This window comes from Leucoraja erinacea, unplaced genomic scaffold (assembly GCF_028641065.1).
Source record: "Leucoraja erinacea ecotype New England unplaced genomic scaffold, Leri_hhj_1 Leri_1080S, whole genome shotgun sequence".
NCBI classification, from domain to species: domain Eukaryota; kingdom Metazoa; phylum Chordata; class Chondrichthyes; order Rajiformes; family Rajidae; genus Leucoraja; species Leucoraja erinaceus.
The window spans coordinates 32,501-50,000 of record NW_026575320.1 but is presented as its reverse complement, the minus strand read 5'-3'; the positions used below and the strand labels follow the sequence as shown (position 1 = coordinate 50,000).

At 51.8% G+C, this 17,500-nt stretch overlaps 1 protein-coding gene across 1 annotated transcript in view; it reads left to right on the top strand.

The window, feature by feature from the left end:
- LOC129715265 (helicase SRCAP-like) overlaps window positions 1-17,500 on the top strand; it is a gene marked incomplete at both ends in the record, with an annotated part of 42,119 nt that overhangs the window by 1,798 nt on the left and 22,821 nt on the right. Inside the window, 5 exons of the mRNA XM_055665130.1 lie at window positions 2,494-2,734; window positions 3,783-3,988; window positions 5,230-5,320; window positions 8,535-8,732; window positions 11,028-11,269. Coding sequence (XP_055521105.1) covers window positions 2,494-2,734; window positions 3,783-3,988; window positions 5,230-5,320; window positions 8,535-8,732; window positions 11,028-11,269 — 978 coding nt within the window. The remainder of the gene's footprint in view (window positions 1-2,493; window positions 2,735-3,782; window positions 3,989-5,229; window positions 5,321-8,534; window positions 8,733-11,027; window positions 11,270-17,500) is intronic.

Genomic DNA, 17,500 nt, shown 5'->3' with positions numbered 1-17,500 from the left:
GTCATTGAAGGTAGGCATGCAGGTGCAGCAGGCAGTGAAGAAAGCCAATGGTATGTTAGCATTCATAGCGAAAGGATTTGAGTCTAGGAGCAGGGAGGTTCTACTGCAGTTGTACAGGGTCTTGGTGAGACCACACCTGGAGTATTGCGTACAGTTTTGGTCTCCTAATCTGAGGAAAGACATTCTTGCCATAGAGGATTTGAGTCTAGGAGCAGGGAGGTTCTACTGCAGTTGTACAGGGTCTTGGTGAGACCACACCTGGAGTATTGCATACAGTTTTGGTCCCCTAATCTGAGGAGAGACATTCTTGCCATAGAGGGAGTACAGAGAAGGTTCACCAGACTGATATCTGGGATGTCAGGACTTTCATATGAAGACTGGATAGACTCGGCTTGTACTCGCTAGAATTTAGAAGATTGAGGGGGGATTTTATAGAAACTTACAACATTCTTAAGGGGTTGGACAGGCTAGATGCAGGAAGATTGTTCCCGATGTTGGTGAAGTCCAGAACAAGGGGTCGCAGTTTAAGGATAAGAGGGAAATCTTTTTAGGACCGAGATGAGAAAAACATTGTTTTTCACACCCAGAGAGGGGTGAATCTGTGGGATTCTCTGCCACAGAGGGTAGTTGAGGCCACGGTATATTTAAGAGGGAGTTAGATGTGGCCCTTGTGGCTAAAGGGATCAGTGGGTATGGGGAGAAGGCGGGTACAGGATACTGAGTTGGATGATCAGCCATGATCATATTGAATGGCGAATGGTGCAGGCTCGAAGGGCCGAATGGCCTCTACTACTGCACCTGTTGTCTATGTTTCTCTATGTGAAAAAAAAAGATTTTCTCAACTTCTCAACCTGTTTTCTATGTTTCTAACCATTTCTTTTCAGAATTCTGTTGCACCTTACACTTGTAGTAAGTCGACAACTGGAGACCAAATCTTTTGGAAATGGTCTGGTTTGCCTGCTTTAAGGAATCTCATATCTTCCAGGTGTAGCATTTCGGACATATTTGAAATCCACATATTTACAGTTGGTACACAAAAAACCTGGAGAAACTCAGCGGGTGCAGCAGCATCTATGGAGCGAAGGAAATAGGCGACGTTTTGGGCCGAAACCCTTCTTCAGACTGATGGGGGTGGGGGGAGAAGGAAGGAAAAGGGGAGGAGGAGCCCGAAGGCTGGGGGATGGGAGGAGACAGCAGGAGGGCTAAGGAAGGGGAGGAGACAGCAAGGACTAACAAAATTGGGAGAATTCGATGTTCATGCCCGCCGGATGCAGGCTACCCAGGCGGAATATGAGGTGCTGTTCCTCCAATTTCCGTTGTTGCTCACTCTGGCCATGGAGGAGACCCAGGACAGAGAGGTCGGATTGGGAATGGGAGGGGGAGTTGAAGTGCTGAGCCAACGGGAGGTCAGGTTGGTTATTGCGGACAGAGCGGAGGTGTTCGGCGAAACGATCGCCCAACCTGCACTTGGTCTCCCCGATGTAGATCAGCTGACATCTAGAGCAGCGGATGCAGTAGATGAGGTTGGAGGAGATGCAGGTGAACCTTTGTCGCACCTGGAACGATTGCTTGGGTCCTTGAATGGAGTCGAGGGGGAGGTGAAGGGACAGGTGTTGCATTTCTTGCGGTTGCAACGGAAAGTGCCCGGGGAGGGGGTGGTACGGGAGGGAAGGGAAGAATTGACAAGGGAGTTGCGGAGGGAGCGGTCTTTGCGGAAGGCAGACATGGGGGGAGATGGGAAGATGTGGCGAGTGGTGGGGTCACGTTGGAGGTGGCGGAAATGGCGGAGGATTATGTGTTGTATTTGCCGGCTGGTGGGGTGAATTTATTTATTCATGTGTGTATATATTTATATTATGGTATATGGACATACTGATCTGTTTTGTAGTCAATACCTACTATGTTCTGTGTACAGGGACACATGACTGATTCCTGGGATGTCAGGACTGTCTTATGAAGAAAGACTGGATAGACCTGGTTTATACTCTCTAGATTTTAGGAGATTGAGAGGGGATCTTATAGAAACTTACAAAATTCTTAAGGGGTTGGACAGGCTAGATGCAGGAAGATGTTGGGGAAGTTCAGGACAAGGGGTCACAGCTTAAGGATAAGGGGGAAATCCTTTAAAACCGAGATGAGAAGAACTTTTTTCACACAGAGTGGTGAATCTCTGGAACTCTCTGCCACAGAGGGTAGTTGAGGCCAGTTCATTGGCTATATTTAAGAGGGAGTTAGATGTGGCCCTTGTGGCTAAGGGGATCAGGGGGGTATGGAGAGAAGGCAGGTACAGGATACTGAGTTGGATGATCCGCCATGATCATATTGAATGGCGAATGGTGCAGGCTCGAAGGGCCGAATGGCCTACTCCTGCACCTAATTTCTATGTTTCTATGAGTGGTGGGGTCACGTTGGAGGTGGCGAAACTGACGGAGGATTACTTGTTGTATGTGACGGCTGGTGGGGTGAAAGGTGACTTTGCTTGGCTTTGTGCAGGTGGTGCAGTTCAAGCAGCAGTCCCGCCTGGAGGAGAAGCGGAAGAAGGCACTGGACCTGCAGCTGGACTTCATCGTGGGCCAGACGGAGAAATACTCCGACCTGCTGAGCCAGAGCCTGAACGAGTCTCTGCCGGCCAGCAAGCCCGGCTCCTCCTCGCAGCTCAGCTCGTCCCGGGCCGGCTCGGGGTCAGCCTGCTCCAGCCCCCCGCCTGGCTCCGACTCTGCCACCGAGGATGAAGGTAGGAGTGGAGTGTTCCCCCCTCCCCCCCTTCCCGAATACTGCCCGTCACACCGTGACCGCCCCTGTCACACAGTGACCGCCCCGTCACACAGTGACCACCCCTGCCCGTCACACGGTGACCACCCCGTCACTGTGTGACCGGCCCGTCACACAGTGACTCCATATCAAAGACCACCGTCACACAGTGACCACCCCGTCACACAGTGACCATCCCATCCCCGTCACACAGTGACCATCCCATCCCCGTCACACAGTGACCCCCATATCAAAGAACAACGCCTTCCCCATCACACAGTGACCGCCCGTCACACAGTGACCACACACTCTGCCCCGTCACACAGTGACCACCCCATCCCCGTCACACAGTGACCATCCCATCCCCGTCACGCAGTGACCCCCATATCAAAGACCACCGTCACACAGTGACCGTCCCGTCACACAGTGACCACCCCCTGCCCGTCACACAGTGACCACCCACTCTGCCCCGTCACACAGTGACCCCCATATCAAAGACCACCGTCACACAGTGACCACCCCGTCACACAGTGACCGCCCACTCTGCCCCGTCACACAGTGACCACCCTTTCACACAGTAACCCCATAATCAAAGACCCCTGTCACACAGTGACCACCCCGTCACACAGTGACCCCATATCAAAGACCACCGTCACACAGTGACCACCCCGTCACACAGTGACCGCCCACTCTGCCCCGTCACACAGTGACCACCCTGTCACACAGTAACCCCATAATCAAAGACCACTGTCACACAGTGACCACCCCGTCACACAGTGACCCCATATCAAAGACCACCGTCACACAGTGACCACCCCGTCACACAGAGACCGCCCACTCTGCCCCGTCACACAGTGACCACCCTGTCACACAGTAACCCCATAATGAAAGACCACTGTCACACAGTGACCACCCCGTCACACAGTGACCACTCACACACTAACTCTTACTTGCACACTCACATACACACACACTCACACACAGAGTGAATCTCCCTCCCCCATCTCACGTCACCCTCTCCCCCCTGACAGACTTCCAGCCGCAGGAGGAAGATGCTGACGACGAGGAGACGATCGAGGTGGAGGAGCGACGTTCGGGCAACGACGCTGAGACTCGGCGCCGTGAGGTGGAGCTGCTCCAGCGGGAGAGTCTCCTGCCCCTGGAGCAAGTGCTGCGCTCACTCCCCTCCCCACCCCCCCCCCCACCCCCACACACACCCGCATTCCGCACTGGACAATGAGGAGGACCAGGAGGAGGAGGAAGAAACCAGGCCTCAGCGCCCACCACAGGTCAGAGTTCACACACACACCCCACACACACACACACACCCCACACACACAGACTCATTCACACACACACACACACACACAAACACTCAAACACACACAAAAACTCACACACACACACACGCGCACACACACACACCACACACACACAACATGCACGTGCAAATACACACTTGTACACACGCACACACGCGCACACAACATGCACACACACCACACACACACCACACCACACACACACACACACACACACCACACACACCACACACACACACACCAACACACACACACCACACACACACACACACACCACACACACACACACACACACACACACACACACACACACACACACACACACACACACACACACACACACACACACACACACACACACACACACACACACATACGCACACACACACACACACACACACACACACACACACACACACACACACACACACACACACACACACACACACACACACACACACACACCACACACACACAGCGGCTCATGTACAGCAGGCAGTGAAGAAAGCCAACGGCATTCATAACAAAGGGAGTTGAGTACAGGAGCAAAGAGGTCCTTCTGCAGTTGTACAGGGCCCTGGTGAGACCACATCTGGAATATTGCGTACAGTTTTGGATTGTTGGCCTTCATAACAAGAGGAGTTGAGTCTAGGAGCAAAGAGGTCCTTCTGCAGTTGTACAGGGCCCTGGTGAGACCACACCTGGAGTATTGTGTGCAGTTTTGGCCTGTTGGCCTTCATAACAAGAGGAGTTGAGTCTAGGAGCAAAGAGGTCCTTCTGCAGTTGTACAGGGCCCTGGTGAGACCACACCTGGAGTATTGTGTGCAGTTGTGGGTGGGGGGTGGGGGGAAGAAGAGAGGAAGAGGCGGAGACAGTGGGCTGAGGGAGAGCTGGGAAGGAGAGGAGAATGCAAGGACTACCTGAAATTGGAGAAGTCAATGTTCAAACTCCCCAAGCGGAATAAGAGGAGGTGCTGCTCACTCTGGCCATGGAGGAGGCCCAGGACAGAAATGTCGGATTGGGATTGGGAATGGGAGGGGGAGTTGAAGTGCTGAGCCACCGGGAGATCAGCTTGGTTCTTGCGAGCCGAGCGGAGGCGTTGGGCGAAACGATGGCCGAGATCCAACCGAACGTTCTCTCTTCACCTTCCACGCAGAACGCTCGCCGCGGCCCCGTGAGAGACCGGGGACGTCGTGGGGACCCAGTGGAGCTCGTCGATGAGGAGTTCAACGCTGACAATGAGGAAGGTACTGTCCCTCTCCTCCTCCCCTCCTCCTCTCCCTCTCCATCCCTCTCCCAGACTTCCCCCTCCCCCTCCCGCCCCCTTCCCCTCTCCCTGTCCCTCTCTCCCCCTCTCCCCCTCTCCTCTCCCTCTCCCTCGGGCCTCTCCCCACTCCCCCTCCCCCCCTCCCCCTCCCCCTCCCCCTCCCCCTCCCCCTCCCCCTCCCCTCCCCCCTCCCCCTCCCCCTCCCCTCTCCCCCCTCCCTCCCCCCTCCCCCTCCCTCTCCCTCTCCCCCTCCCCCCTCCCCCTCCTCTCTACCCTCTCCCCCTCCCCCTCCCCCTCCATCTCCCCCTCCCCCTCCCTCCCCCCCAATCCCTCTCTCACCTCCCCCTTCCTCCCTCCCCCCTCTCCTAAAGGATCTCCCCCCCCTCTCCCCCCCTCCCTCCCTCTCTCCTCCTCCCTCTCCCTCTCCCCCCCACCTCTCCCTCTCCCTCTCCCCTCTCCCCCCCCTCCCCCCTGAATGAAAAGACTCTCTTTCCCTCCCTCCCTCTCCTCTCCCCCTCCCCCCTCCCTCTCCCTCTCCCTCAAAATCCCTCTCCCTCCCCTAAACCCCCTCCTCCCTCTCCCTCTCCCTCTCCCCTCCTCCCTCTCCTCCTTTCCTCCCCTCCTCCCTCCATCCCTCCTTGGAGGAGATCCTTCTCCTCTCTCTCTCCTCTCCCCCCCCTTCTCCCTCTCCCTCTCCCTCTAGGCGTGACCTCCTCTACAGGTCGGTGGGGAAGGAAGGGGACTGTTTCCTCGATTTCACTGTATCGTCTGAAGTAAAAAGGGAATAGTTGAAGCATGGGAGAGGAGGGCGAGAGGGTTTTTGGGGCATGGTTCAACATGGCCGACTTTTTGCCTCCTGTTTCTTGCGCTGTATCTCTAAACTAAACTAAACGCAGTGTACGGGCGATGGCTGCATCGATCTCCATGTGGTCGGGGGGACGGACTCTCGTGGGGAAGGGCTAGGTTTTCCGATCCGCGCTGTACTCTGAAGTAAAAAAGGGATAGTTGAAGCAGTGAGAGGAGGGCGAGGGTTTGGGGCCTGGTTCAAGATGGCCGACTTTTGCCTCCTGTTTCCGCGCTGTATCTCTGAACTAAACTAGTGTACGGGGCGATGGATCGATCGAGGGTCGGGCTAGTACGGTCTCGGTGGGGAAGGAAGGGCCTGTTTCCGTGCTGTATCTCTGAAGTAAAAAGGGGATAGTTGAAGCAGGGAGAGGAGGGCGAGGGTTTGGGGCCTGGTTCAAGATGGCCGACTTTTGCCTCCTGTTTCCGCGCTGTATCGCTTGTCCCTGGCAACGGGTGGCGGGGCTGGGATTTGAACCGGGGATTGTCGACTCTAAGAGAGGCTCTTGTGTGCCAGGAGAACTGGATGAGACTATCGAGGATTGGGAAGAGACCTCGGAGAGGACTACTCTGCCGAACTAGGACCAGCTTGCACTATTCCAACTAAGGAGAATCGGGACACTGGGCAGTCTAGTTTGCCCACATTTCCCCATCATTTCCCCTCACTAGTCCCTCTTCCAAACATGCCCCTTCTACACTAGTCTAGTTGAGGTAGTAGGGACCCCGACCAACATTGCCCCACAGTTATACCCCCATCTAAACACCCCCCTCGACCAGAAAGTTTTTTAGACAGGGTAGTTTCCCCTCTACACTAGTCCCACACCCGACCAACATGCCCCATCTACACTAGTCCCACCCCCGACCAACATGCCCCGTCTACCTCTAGTCCCACCCCGACCAACATGCCCCGTCTACACTAGTCCCACCCCGACCAAACATGCCCCGTCTACACTAGTCCCACCCCGACCAACATGCCTCGTCTACAATAGTCGCACCCCGACCAACCTGCCCCATCTGCAACAAGTCCCACCCCGACCAACATGCCCCGTCTACACTAGTCCCACCCCGACCAACATGCCCCCCTACACTAGTCCCACCCCGACCAACATGCCCCCTCTACACTAGTCCCACCCCGACCAACCTGCCCCGCCTACACTAGTCCCACCCCGACCAACATGCCCCGTCTACACTAGTCCCACCCCGACCAACATGCCCCGTCTACACTAGTCCCACCCCCCAGACCAACATGCCCCGTCTACACTAGTCCCACCCCGACCAACATGCCCCACCACTCTACACCCCGACCAACCACCCCTACCAACATGCCCCGTCTACACTAGTCCCACCCCGACCAACATGCCCCATCTACACTAGTCCCACCCCGACCAACATGCCCCGTCTACACTAGTCCCACCCCGACCAACATGCCCCGTCTACCCTAGTCCCACCCCGACCAACATGCCCCATCTACACTAGTCCCACCCCGACCAACAACTGCCCCATCTACACTAGTCCACCCCGACCAACATGCCCCATCTACACTAGTCCCACCCCGACCAACATGCCCCATCTACACTAGTCCCACCTCCCGACCCAACATGCCCCGTGTACACTAGTCCCACCCCGACCAACATGCCCCATCTACACTAGTCCCACCCGACCAAAATGCCCAGTCTATACCCACTAGCCCCCCCCCCGACCAAACATGCCCCCATCTACACTGTCCCACCCCGACCAAACTACCTCCTCCGGCAGCTCGTTCCTACACCCACCACCCCTCGAACCCTTGCCCCTCGGTTCCTATTCTCCCCTCCCCCCCCCTCGTCCTCTCACCTTAAAACCCGTGTCCCTCTGGTCCCTCGATTCCCTACTCTGGGCAAGAGACTCGGTGCCTTGACCCAATCTATTCCTCTCATGATTTTTGTACACCTCTATATGAGATCGCCCCTCCCTCATCCTCCTGCGCTCCAAGGAATAGAGTCCCAGCCCTTTGCCCCGACCTCTCCCTGTAGCTCAGGCCCCTCGAGTCCCGGCAACATCCTCGTAAATCTTCTCTGCCGCCCTCTCCAGCTCGAAGACATCTTTCCTGTAACACGGTGCCCAGAACTGAATGCAATACTCTAAATGCAACCTCACCAACGTCTTGTACAACAGCAATGTGAATACAAGTTTGTTTGAGGCCCTTTGGTCCACCGGGTCCTCTCCCCTCTCCCCCCCGCTCCCCTCTCCTCTCCTCCCCTCTCCTCCCCTCTCCTCTCCTCCCCTCCTCCCCTCTCCTCTCCTCCCCTCTCTCCTCCCCTCCCCTCTCTCCTCCCCTCCCCTCTCTCCTCCCCTCCTCTCCTCTCCTCCCCTCCCCACAGGTGAGCTCCCGGTTGCTGAGCTCCTGAGCAAATACGCCAAGGCTTTCGACGGGACCCAGGGTGGCCCCGACTCTCCCTCCGAGGGCCCGAGTGATTCCGAGGGTCCCACTGACTCCGAGGAGGAGGAGGAGGAGGAGGAGGACGAGGAGGACGCCACCTCTGAGTACGAAGAAAGCAGCAGCTCGCGAGGTGAGGGAGGAACTGCAAGTGCCGGTTTAAACCAGAGACAGGCGCACTAAGTGCTGGAGTAACTCAGCGGGTCAGGCAGCATCTCTGTCTCTCTCTGCCCTTTATTGATGCTACACGTTCTTGCAGCTGTAAGCAGTACAACACAATAGCAAGTTTAGCAATTCAATATTCATTTCTTAGTTTCTTCATTTCTCTCTTTACCCCCCTCTCTCCCTGGGTCCCCCCCTCTCTCTGGCCCTCTCTCTTTCCCTCTCTCCCTGTCCCTCTCCTCTGTCCCTCTCTCTCTCCCCCGCCCTCTCTCTCCCTCTCTCCCCCTCCTTCTCTCTCTCTCTCTCTCCCTCTCTCTCCCTCTCTCCCTTCCTCTCTCTCTCCCTCTCTCTCTCCCTCTCTCTCTCTCTCTCTCTCTCCCTCTCTCTCTCTCTCTCTCTCTCTCTCTCTCTCTCTCTCTCTCTCTCTCTCTCTCTCTCTCTCTCTCTCTCTCTCTTCTCTCCTCTCTCTCTCTCTCTCCCTCTCTCTCTGTCTCTCTCCTCTCTCTCTCTCTCTCTCTCTCTATCTCTCTCTCTCTCTCTCTCTCTCTCTCTCTCTCTCTCTCTCTCCCTCTCTCTCTCTCTCTCTCTCTCTCTCTCTCTCTCTCTCTCTCTCTCTCTCTCTCTTCTCTCTCTCTCTCTCTCTCTCCCTCTCTCTCTCTGTCTCTCTCTGTCTCTCTCTCTGTCTCTCTCTGTCTCTCTCTTGTCTCACTCACTCTGTATCTCTCTCTCTTTCCCACTCTCTCTCTCTGTCTCTCTGTTTCTTTCTCTGTCTATCTCTCTCTCACTGTCTCTTTCTCTGTCTATCTCTCTCTCACTGTCTCTCTCACTGTCTCTCTCTCTCCCACTCTCTCTGTCTCTGTCCCTCTCTCTGTCTCTGTCCCTCTCTCTGTCTCTGTCTCTCTCTGTCTCTCTCTGTCTCTCTCTCTGTCTCTCCGTCAGTCTCTCTCTGTCTCTCTCTATCTGTCTCTCTCTCTCTCCTCTCTGTCTCTCTCTCCGTCTGACTCTCTCTGTCTCTCTCTCTGTCTCTCCCCCTCTGTCTCTCTCCCTCTGTCTCTCCCTCTGGTCTCTCCTCTCTCCGCTCTCTCTCTGTCTATTGAACTCTCTCTCTTTCCTCTCTCTCTTCCCTCCCCCTCCCCTCTTTCTGTCTCTCCTCTCTGTCTCCTCCCTCTGTCTCTCCCTCTGTCTCTCCCTCTATCTCTCTCTCTTGTCTCTCCCCTCTCCTCTCTCTCTTCTCCTGTCTCTCTCTCTCTCTCTCTCCCTGTCTCTCTCTGTCTCTCTCTGTCTCTCTGTGTCTCTCTCTGTGTCTCTCTCTCTCTCTCTCTCTGTCTCTCTCTGTGTCTCTCTGTCTCTCTGTGTCTCTCTCTGTGTCTCTCTCTCTGTGTCTGTCTCTCTCTGTGTCTCTCTGTGTCTCTCTCTGTGTCTCTCTCTGTGTCTCTCTCTGTGTCCCTCTCTCTCTCTCTCTCTCTCTCGCCCAAAAGTCGGCCATCTTGAACCAGGCCCCAAACTCTCGCCCTCCTCTCCCTGCTTCAACTATTCCCTTTTTACTTCAGAGATACAGCGCGGAAACAGGCCCTTCCTTCCCCACCGAGTCCGTACTAGCCCGACCAGCGATCGCCCCGTAGGCCTCCTCCTGCACCTAGGAGGGGAGGGGAGGGGATGAGAGGAGAGAGGAGGAGAGGAGAGAGGAGGAGTGGGGAGTGGAGGATGGGAGAGGAGAGGAGAGGGGAGGACAGGGGAGAGGAGAGGGGAGGGGAGTGGAGGACAGGGGAGAGGAGAGGAGAGGGGATGGAGAGGGAGGAGAGGGGACGGGAGGAGCTGAGAGGAGAGGGGATGATGGGAGGAGAGGAGAGGGGATGATGGGAGGAGAGGAGAGGGGATGAGAGTAGAGGGGAGGACAGAGGAGAGGGGAGAAGAGGAGAGATCGCCCTGTACACCAGTTTAGTTTAGTTTAGAGATACAGCGCGGAAACAGGAGGCAAAAGTCGGCCATCTTGAACCAGGCCCCAAACTCTCGCCCTCCTCTCCCTGCTTCAACTATTCCCCTTTTTACTTCAGAGATACAGCGCGGAAACAGGCCCTTCCTTCCCCACCGAGTCCGTACTAGCCCGACCAGCGATCGATCCATCTAGTTTAGTTCCGAGATAGTTAGTTCCGAGATCTAGTTTAGTTTAGAGATACAGCGCGGAAAGCGGAGGCCAAAGTCGGCCATCTTGAAACAGGAGGCCAAAGTCGGCCATGTTGTAAACCGCCCCCCCCCCCCGTTTCAGATTCGGACGACTCGATGGCGACGGAGGAGGACGAGAGTGAGGAGAGCGACGATGAGGAGGAGGAGGACGAGGAAGACGAGATCGGCGTGGAGTTCCTGGTCCGCGACGGGCCGGAGACGGGCGAGGAGAGGAACCACCAGGTGGTGGCGCCGCTGGCCAAGGGCCCCAAGAAGGAGATCACCGACATCGCAGCGACGGCCGAGAGCCTTCAGCCCAAGGGGTACACACTGGCCACCACACAGGTAACCCCCCCTCCCCCCTCTCCCGATCACTCCCCCTCCCCACCCTCTCCCATTTCCCTACTTTCACCGTCTAAGCAGAAGCTCAGGGGCGATCGAACGAGCCTTTGCGGTTGCAGCCCCACAACCCTCTAATTGAACCCTCTAATTGAACCCGCTAATTAAACCCTCTAATTAAACCCTCTAACTAAACCTAATTAAACCCTCTAATCGAACCCTCTAATCGAACCCTCTAATCGAACCCTCTAATCGAACCCTCTAATCGAACCCTCTAATCAAACCCTCTAATCAAACCCTCTAATTAAACCCTCTAACTAAACCTAATTAAACCCTCTAATTAAACCCTCTAATTAAACCCTCTAACTAAACCTAATTAAACCCTCTAATTAAACCCTCTAACTAAACCTAATTAAACCCTCTAATCGAACCCTCTCATCGAACCCTCTCATCGAACCCTCTCATCGAACCCTCTCATCGAACCCTCTCATCGAACCCTCTAATTAAACCCTCTAATGAAACCCTTCCACCACCCTACTCCTGCACCTATTTTCTATCCTATTGAACTCAGATTCCGATTCCGATTCAGAGTCAGACTCGGATTCAGATTCAGATTCCAATTCAACTTTAAGTGTCATTGTGCAGTGTACAGTACAGAGACAACGAAATGCAGTTCGTATCTCCCTGGAAGAGCCACATCCTCACACTTCAAGACCCTCCTCTATGTCTACAAAGCCCTCAATGGTCTTGCCCCGACCTACATGAAAAGTCTGCTCACCCACCACACCACCTCCAGGCCACTCAGTATCCCGTGGTCTAGGCATAAGCTCAGGGGCAATCGAAGGAGCCTTTGCCCCTAGACTGTGGAACAGCAGTATCCCCCTTCCCATCAGAACCAACTGCCCCCTCCATCGACTCTTTTAAGTCTAGACTAAAGACTTATCTATACTCCCAAGCCTTTCCTGACGTCCTCTGAGCGAGGGCTATATGTATATATTTATGTATGTACTTAATCTATGAACCACTGTTGTATAACATTAGTACCTCCACCAATGTAAAGCACTTTGGCCAACGAGAGCTATTTTCTAAATGTACTATAGAAATATAAGTGAGGGCTATATGTGTATATGGTGGCCGATTGGGAAAGGGGGAGATGCAGCGAGACCTGGGTGTCATGGTACACCAGTCATTGAAGGTAGGCATGCAGGTGCAGCAGGCAGTGAAGAAAGCCAATGGTATGTTAGCTTTCATAGCAAAAGGATTTGAGTATAGAAACATAGAAATTAGGTGCAGGAGTAGGCCATTCGGCCCTTCGAGCGTGCACTGCTATTCAATATGATCATGGCTGATCATCCAACTCAGTATCCCGTACCTGCCTTCTCTCCATACCCCCTGATCCCCTTAGCCACAAGGGCCACATCTAACTCCCTCTTAAATATAGGAGCAGGGACGTTCTACTGCAGTTGTACAGGGTCTTGGTGAGACCACACCTGGAGTATTGTATACAGTTTTGGTCTCCTAATCTGAGGAAGGACATTCTTGCCATAGAGGATTTGAGTCTAGGAGCAGGGAGGTTCTACTGCAGTTGTACAGGGTCTTGGTGAGACCACACCTGGAGTATTGCGTACAGTTTTGGTCTCCAAATCTGAGGAAAGACATTCTTGCCATATAGGGAGTACAGAGAAGGTTCACCAGACTGATTCCTGGGATGTCAGGACTGTCTTATGAAGAAAGACTTGGTTTATACTCTCTAGAATTTAGGAGGTTGAGAGGGGATCTTATAAAAACTTACAAAATTCTTAAGGGGTTGGACAGGCTAGATGCAGGAAGATTGTTCCCGGTGTTGGGGAAGTCCAGGACAAGGGGTCACAGCTTAAGGATAAGGGGGAAATCCTTTAAAACCGAGATGAGAAGATCTTTTTTCACACAGAGAGTGGTGAATCTGGAATTCTCTGCCACAGAGGGTAGTTGAGGCCAGTTCATTGGCTATATTTAAGAGGGAGTTAGATGTGGCCCTTGTGGCTAAAGGGATCAGGGGGTATGGAGAGAAGGCAGGTACGAGATACTGAGTTGGATGATCAGCCATGATCATATTGAATGGCGAATGGTGCAGGCTCGAAGGGCCGAATGGCCTCTACTCCTGCACCTAATTTCTATGTTTCTATTTATATATGCATGTAGTTTTGTTTTGTTGTGCTAGTCTTATAATAAATGTAAAGTACTTTGGCCAACGAGAGGTGTATTTTAAATATGCTATATAAATAAAAGTCCCCCTCTCTCTCTGTGTCTCTGTCTCTCTCTGTCTCTCTCTGTCTCTCTCGGTCTCTCTCTCTCTCTGTCTCTGTCTCTCTCTCTCTCTCTCTCTCTCTCTCTCTCTCTCTCTCCCTCTCTCTCCTCTCTCTCTCTCCCTCTCTGTCTCTCTCTGTCTCTCTCTGTCTCTGTGTCTCTCTCTGTTCCCTCTCTCTGTCTCTCTCCTGTGTCTCTCCCTGTGTCTCTCTCTCTGTGTCTCTCTCTCTGTGTCTCTCTCTCTGTGTCTCTCTCTCTCTCTGTCTCTCTCTCTCTCTCTCTGTCTCTCTCTCTCTCTCTCTCTCTGTCTCTCTCTCTCTCTCTCTCTCTCTCTCTCTGTCTCTCTCTCTCTCTCTCTCTCTGTCTCTCTCTCTCTCTCTCTCTCTCTCTCTCTCTCTCTCTCTCTGTGTCTCTCTCTCTCTCTCTCTGACTTCCACTCTCGTAATTGATGAGAGAGAGAGAGGGGGGATATATCATAGAAACATAGAAAATAGGTGCAGGAGTAGAGGCCATTCGGCCCTTCGAGCCTGCACCATTCGCCATTCAATATGATCATGGCTGATCATCCAACTCAGTATCCTGTACCTGCCTTCTCTCCATACCACCTGATCCCTTTAGCCACAAGGGCCACTTCTAACTCCCTCTTAAATATAGTCAACGAACTGTGTGGCCTCAACTACCTTCTGTGGCAGAGAATTCCACAGATTCACCACTCTCTGTGTGTGAAAAAAAATGTTTTTCTCATCTCCGTCCTAAAAGATTTCCCCTTTATCCTTAAACTGTGACCCCTTGTCCTGGACTTCCCCAACATCGGGAACAATCTTCCTGCATCTATCCTGTCCAACCCCGTAAGAATTTTGTTAGTTTCTATAAGATCCCCCCTCAATCTTCTAAATTCTAGCGAGTACAAGCCGAGTCTATCCAGTCTTTCTTCATACGAAAGTCCTGACATCCCAGGAATCAGTCTGGTGAACCTTCTCTGTGCTCCCTCTATGGCAAGAATGTCTTTCCTCAGATTAGGGGACCAAAGAGTGGTGAATCTCTGGAACTCTCTGCCACAGAGGGTAGTTGAGGCCAGTTCATTGGCTATATTTAAGAGGGAGTTAGATGTGGCCCTTGTGGCTAAGGGGATCAGGGGGGACGGAGAGAAGGCAGGTACGGGATACTGAGTTGGATGATCAGCCATGATCATATTGAATGGCGGTGCAGGCTCGAAGGGCCGAATGGCCTACTCCTGCACCTAATTTCTGTATTTCTATGTAAAACTGTACGCAATACCAGGTGTGGTCTCACCAAGACCCTGTACAACTGCAGTAGAACGTCCCTGCTCCTAGACTCAAATCCTCTATGGCAAGAATGTCTTTCCTCGGATCAGGAGACCAAAACTGTACGCAATACTCCAGGTGTGGTCTCACCAAGACCCTGTACAACTGCAGTAGAACCTCCCTGCTCCTAGACTCAAATCCTCTATGGCAAGAATGTCTTTCCTCAGATTAGGAGACCCGACCAACCTCTTGCCGATGTTGGTCGTGGTGGTCCATGGGTCCTTGAAGGTCAGGACGGGCGAGGCGGGGTTTGACACGTCAGTCCCCTCGACCCCGAGTAGTAGCAGTCAAATACGGGACAAGTCAAGTGAACAGTCAAGTGAGTTTATTGTCATGTGTCCCTGATAGGGCAATGAAATTCTTGCTTGCTTCAGCACAACAGAACATAGACGTCATGAATACAAAACAGATCAGTGTGTCTATATACCATTATGTACGTAAATACACACATCAATAAATAAACTGATAAAGTGCAAATAAATTTTGTGAGACTGTGTCAAAGTTTGTGAGACTGTGTCAAAGTTTGTGAGACTGTAAATGTTTGTGAGACTGTGTCAAAGTTTGTGAGACTCAAAGTTTGTGAGACTGTGTCAAAGTTTGTGAGACTGTCAAAGTTTCTGAGACTGTCAAAGTTTGTGAGACTGTGTCAAAGTTTGTGAGACTGTGTCAAAGTTTGTGAGACTGTGTCAAAGTTTGTGAGACTGTCAAAGTTTGTGAGACTGTGTCAAAGTTTGTGAGACTGTGTCAAAGTTTGTGAGACTGTCAAGGTTTGTGAGACTGTCAAGGTTTGTGAGACTCAAAGTTTGTGAGACTGTGTCTGTCAAAGTTTGTGAGACTAAAAGTTTGTGAGACTGTGTCAAAGTTTGAGACTAAAAGTTTGTGAGACTGTGTCAAAAGTTTGTGAGACTGTGTCAAAGTTTGTGAGACTGTCAAAGTTTGTGAGACTGTCAAAGTTTGTGAGACTGTGTCAAAGTTTGTGAGACTGTGTAAATGTTTGTGAGACTGTCAAAGTTTGTGAGACTGTGTAAAGGTTTGTGAGACTGAAGGTTTGTGAGACTAAAAGTTTGTGAGACTGTGTCAAAGTTTGTGAGACTGTCAAAGTTTGTGAGACTGTGTCAAAGTTTGTGAGACTGTGTCAAAGTTTGTGAGACTGTCAAAGTTTGTGAGACAAAGTTTGTGAGACTGTGTCAAAGTTTGTGAGACTGTCAAGGTTTGTGAGACTGTCAAGGTTTGTGAGACTCAAAGTTTGTGAGACTGTGTCAAAGTTTGTGAGACTGTCAAAGTTTGTGAGACTGTCAAAGTTTGTGAGACTAAAAGTTTGTGAGACTGTGTCAAAGTTTGAGACTAAAAGTTTGTGAGACTGTGTCAAAGTTTGTGAGACTGTGTCAAAGTTTGTGAGACTGTGTCAAAGTTTGTGAGACTGTCAAAGTTTGTGAGACTGTCAAAGTTTGTGAGACTGTGTCAAAGTTTGTGAGACTGTGTAAATGTTTGTGAGACTGTCAAAGTTTGTGAGACTGTGTAAAGGTTTGTGAGACTGAAGGTTTGTGAGACTAAAAGTTTGTGAGACTGTGTCAAAGTTTGTGAGACTGTCAAAGTTTGTGAGACTGTGTCAAAGTTTGTGAGACTGTCAAAGTTTGTGAGACTGACAAAGTTTGTGAGACTGTCAAAGTTTGTGGGACTGTGTCAAAGTTTGTGAGACTCAAAGTTTGTGAGACTGACAAAGTTTGTGAGACTGACAAAGTTTGTGACACTCAAAGTTTGTGAGACTGACAAAGTTTGTAAGACTGTCAAAGTTTGTGAGACTGTGTCAACATTTGTGAGGCAGTGTGTGAAAGTTTCTCGCTGTGTGCGTTTGTGAAAATGTGTGATTCTTTTACGGGTGAAGGTTTGTGAGCCGGTGTGTGTGTGTGTCAGCGTTTGTGTAAACATTCACAATCCTCTGCATATTGTTTGTCATGTACATCAATGATCTGGATGATGGTGTGGTAAATTGGATTAGTAAGTATGCAGATGATACTAAGATAGGTGGGGTTGTGGATAGTGAAGTCGATTTTCAAAGTCTACAGAGGGATTTAGGCCATTTGGAAGAGTGGGCTGAAAGATGGCAGATGGAGTTTAATGCTGATAAGTGTGAGGTGCTACACCTTGGCAGGACAAATCAAAATAGGACATACATGGTAAATGGTAGGGAATTGAAGAATGCAGGTGAACAGAGGGATCTGGGAATAACTGTGCATAGTTCCCTGAAGGTGGAATCTCATGTAGACAGGGTGGTAAAGAAAGCTTTTGGTGTGCTGGCCTTTATAAATCAGAGCATTGAGTATAGAAGCTGGGATGTCATGTTAAAATTGTACAAGGCATTGGTGAGGCCAATTCTGGAGTATGGTGTACAGTTTTGGTCGCCTAATTATAGGAAGGATGTCAACAAAATAGAGAGAGTACAGAGGAGATTTACAAGAATGTTGCCTGGGTTTCAGCACCTAAGTTACAGAAAAAGGTTGAACAAGTTAGGTCTTTATTCTCTGGAGCGCAGAAGGTTAAGGGGGGACTTGAGTTTTGTGTGCAGTTTTGGTCTCTTAATTTGAGGAAGGACATTCTTGCAATTGAGGGAGCCCAGCGTAGGTTC